We start from the raw sequence: 3,426 nt of genomic DNA, 5'->3' as shown, positions 1-3,426 counted from the left end.
AACCAACGCTGTAGGAAAACAAGATTGTCCCTTGCTGTAAGGAAGTGGAACCACACATCAGATTTTTGAGAAATGTGACATCATAGTTTTGATCCATAATCAAACTACAAATATGGTTAATAGTTAATAAATTCAGTTCAACTTGTTAGCAGCTAAACCGTGACTCATTTAGTAGTATTTACATGGTACTTTACAAAATGCAAGGGAAGAGGAGAAGAAGAACCTGTCATTTCATCATTCACATAGTCATAGAAAGATTTGTTGGCAGAGTAGGAGAAACCAACACCAGCTGGTGATTCCAAGTACAGCACATTTGCCTCTGCAACAAGGACAAACTCAAATCAATGAGAAATTTGGATTAAACCTAAAAGGTCACTTAGGATATTCCAACAAAAAGTACAAGATTAGCTGAGTTTTTTGGATTACCTTTGTTCCAGCTAAATTCATTTTTCAAAAGTCCATTTTCACTTGGTTTGAAAGGGCCATGCTCAACAAAAGCTCCAGCTCCAACAGAAGAACAACCAGGCCCTTCAAAAACCCAAATAGCATATTAAACCGCTTCTTCCACTGAATCTAACGGGTTTGGTTAAGATTCCAAAACCAAAGAAAAAAAAGAAAAAAAGAAGAAATTTTGTCATATAGCAATACCTCCATTTAACCATAGAACTAGTGGCTTTGAAGCTGGTTCCACTTCTGCTTCAACAAAGTAGTAAAACAAAGCTCTGTTCTGCTTCTCATCCACAGTAACATAACCTGCATATTGCTGGAATTTGACTGGTGGCTGCCCTGGCAAAGTGCTTATCTTATCAGCTTGTGAAACTGAATTCACTGCCACAACACTTTGAGCTATAACAAATAACAGTGATGCTGCAATCATAACAAATGAGTGAGACATCATAGTAAGATCTGAGAAGGGGTTGTTGGTTTGAGGACAGTTCTCTGTGTGTGTTCTTTGAAGGTTGAAGGCACAGAGTAAGGAATATAGTAAGGACATATGAGAGTATGATTATTATAGTACTACTGTTGGGTCCATGACTCTGAAACAAGTTTTGGTGGTGACCCCAATGTCTTGAATCTTGGAGTTTCATTATTACTACAGTATTACATTCAAAAGAGTTCAATGGGTGCATTCTGATGGAAAAAGATTAAACAGAAAAAGCTAAAATAATGAAAAAAATTGATTAATTTTTTTTAAAGGGAAACAAATATCTGAAAATCTGGTCATGCTTACTTTGTTATGATCATGATTAGTATTCTAAGTTTGGATTAAATACTAAAAAGTATGAAGAGCTTCAGCATGTTTATTCATAAAAAAAGAACATGAGATTGTTTGGTTGGAGTTCACACTTCACAAAAAGTTGAAAATTGTGCCATGGCTGACTAATCAACTAAGTCACGGGGCATTATTACAGATTGATAGAGAAAGATGATAGCAATAAGACAACAATGGTTGCTGATGAAGCAATCACTTCCCTCTTCTACCACTCTTCCACTTTTCTCTATATTTATTTCTGTAAGGAAATTAAACAAAATTTTTGGTGAAGTTATTTTTTTTTTATGGTACTTACATTTTTATGTTTAATTTCTTCATAAAATAGTTTTTCATTAATTGAAATTAATTTATGCATGTGTATTTTCCTATTCTTTCTCTTTTACTTTTAACTTGTGCATACTACTTTGGAAAAATTATCATATTAGAAATTTCTATATTTGTTAACTCAATAAAGTTTTGAATGTCTTATAAATTTGAACAATTTTTTTATTAAAAGATTATTTTATTGAATGTTTAAAATATTTTATACTTTTATTTAAATATCTTGTTTTGTTTAATCTCATTTCTCTGTTGAGTTTTCTTGTTTTTTTTTATGTCTTTAAAATATATTATTTTTTATACGTAAAAAATATTAATATATTTTAAAATATAAAAGACACACAGAGAATCCAAATTTGTTTTTGCCTCTCTATTCTTCTTCAATTTACCATCAAATCATTCTTATAAAAAGAGAAAGAAAAATCAAACTGATATTGTGAATTTGAGGACATTGAAGAAAGAAATTCGAGCTGTATGTAAATTAGAAATGAAAAGATAAAAAATAGTCATATCATTTTATTAACAACAAAATCAAACAGTAAAATATTTACAAGAAAAATAAAAAAATATGTTAAATATCCAATAAAACACAAATTCTTAATATAAATAAATTGAAAATTTAAAATATAAAATTTTGAGATACTTAAAACTTAATTCAACTTACTCTTTATTATATAAATAAATCTTCGACCAACTACTTAACTCTACTTAAACACTAAATTATTTTGTCTTGTTATTCATTTTACTTAGTCTTTTTCAATAAAATAGGTAATTACATCTAATCTTTTTTGAAATATTTCCATAACACTCTGGAAATCACATTTACAAAGAGTAAGCAATTTTCAAAATTATGGGGTGTGGGAAGAAAAGGCCGAAAAAAACTATATAAGCCCAACAAAAAAGCAATGACCAAAATGTTCTATTCTTACCTCTTAACTTAAACACAATTATCTTTAAATATATGATTAAATACTTTGAGCTTAACCATAATATATTTTGTTATCATTTTAAAATTAAATTTATATACTTATTTCAAAAGTATTTACAAAACCTGTGACATGCATGAATTCATTTAAATTACCTATATTTGAATTTACTTTTATTATTTAAATATTTATTTTTATATACATTTCTAAAATATTTAGTAACATATTTAAAATAGTTATATTTATATTACAGGAATTATTTTTTATATTTTTTATTCAACGTATCTTTTATTAAAAAAAAATTAAGCATATTGGGATATATTATAATTTGTTCTTTCATAAAATAATTAATAGTGCTATAATATTTATAACAGTTGTAACACTAAATTTGATTACTCATTTTGTGAGTTATTATTATTGTGAATACTATACATGGTCTATATAGATGTATTTTGTGTAGGAATGATAATTGTAAATAAACTTGTCTTCATAAATGTACTGAACAAGTTCAGATATAAACATATATAAATATAATAATATTTGATTTTTTTTAATTGAATATGGGATGAAAATTAGTATGTCTGATTTTCATTTTTATAATTATTTTAATATTTATTTTCATTCTCATTTAAATTACTAAAATATTCTTAATATATTAAGGTTTAATACCTATTTTGGTCCCTCCTTTCGGAGGGTTTGTTCAAAGTGGTCCCTCCTTTTTTCAAAAGTTCACTTAAGTCCTACATTTTGCAAAAGCTGTTCAAAGTGGTCCCTCCTTTTTTCAAAAGTTCACTTAAGTCCTACATTTTGCAAAAACTGTTCAAAGTGGTCCCTCCTTTTTTCAAAAGTTCACTTAAGTCCTACCTTTTGCAAAAACTGTTCAAAGTGGTCCTTTTTGCTAACGGCCTT

General features: G+C 27.8%; 1 protein-coding gene across 1 annotated transcript in view; it reads right to left on the bottom strand.

The window, feature by feature from the left end:
- The window catches only part of LOC106770140 (serine carboxypeptidase-like 45), a 22,587-nt gene extending 21,451 nt beyond the window's left edge, over nucleotides 1-1,136 (bottom strand). Inside the window, exons 1-3 of the mRNA XM_022785423.1 lie at nucleotides 649-1,136; nucleotides 427-528; nucleotides 224-319 (exon numbers count right to left, since the gene is read on the bottom strand). Coding sequence (XP_022641144.1) covers nucleotides 224-319; nucleotides 427-528; nucleotides 649-994 — 544 coding nt within the window. The 5' untranslated portion in view covers nucleotides 995-1,136. The remainder of the gene's footprint in view (nucleotides 1-223; nucleotides 320-426; nucleotides 529-648) is intronic.
- Nucleotides 1,137-3,426: the final 2,290 nt, after the last annotated feature.

This window comes from Vigna radiata, chromosome 8, assembly GCF_000741045.1.
Source record: "Vigna radiata var. radiata cultivar VC1973A chromosome 8, Vradiata_ver6, whole genome shotgun sequence".
In the NCBI taxonomy this organism is placed as follows: domain Eukaryota; kingdom Viridiplantae; phylum Streptophyta; class Magnoliopsida; order Fabales; family Fabaceae; genus Vigna; species Vigna radiata.
Note: the sequence above shows the minus strand (reverse complement) of the source record. Positions and strands in the feature narration are given on the sequence as shown.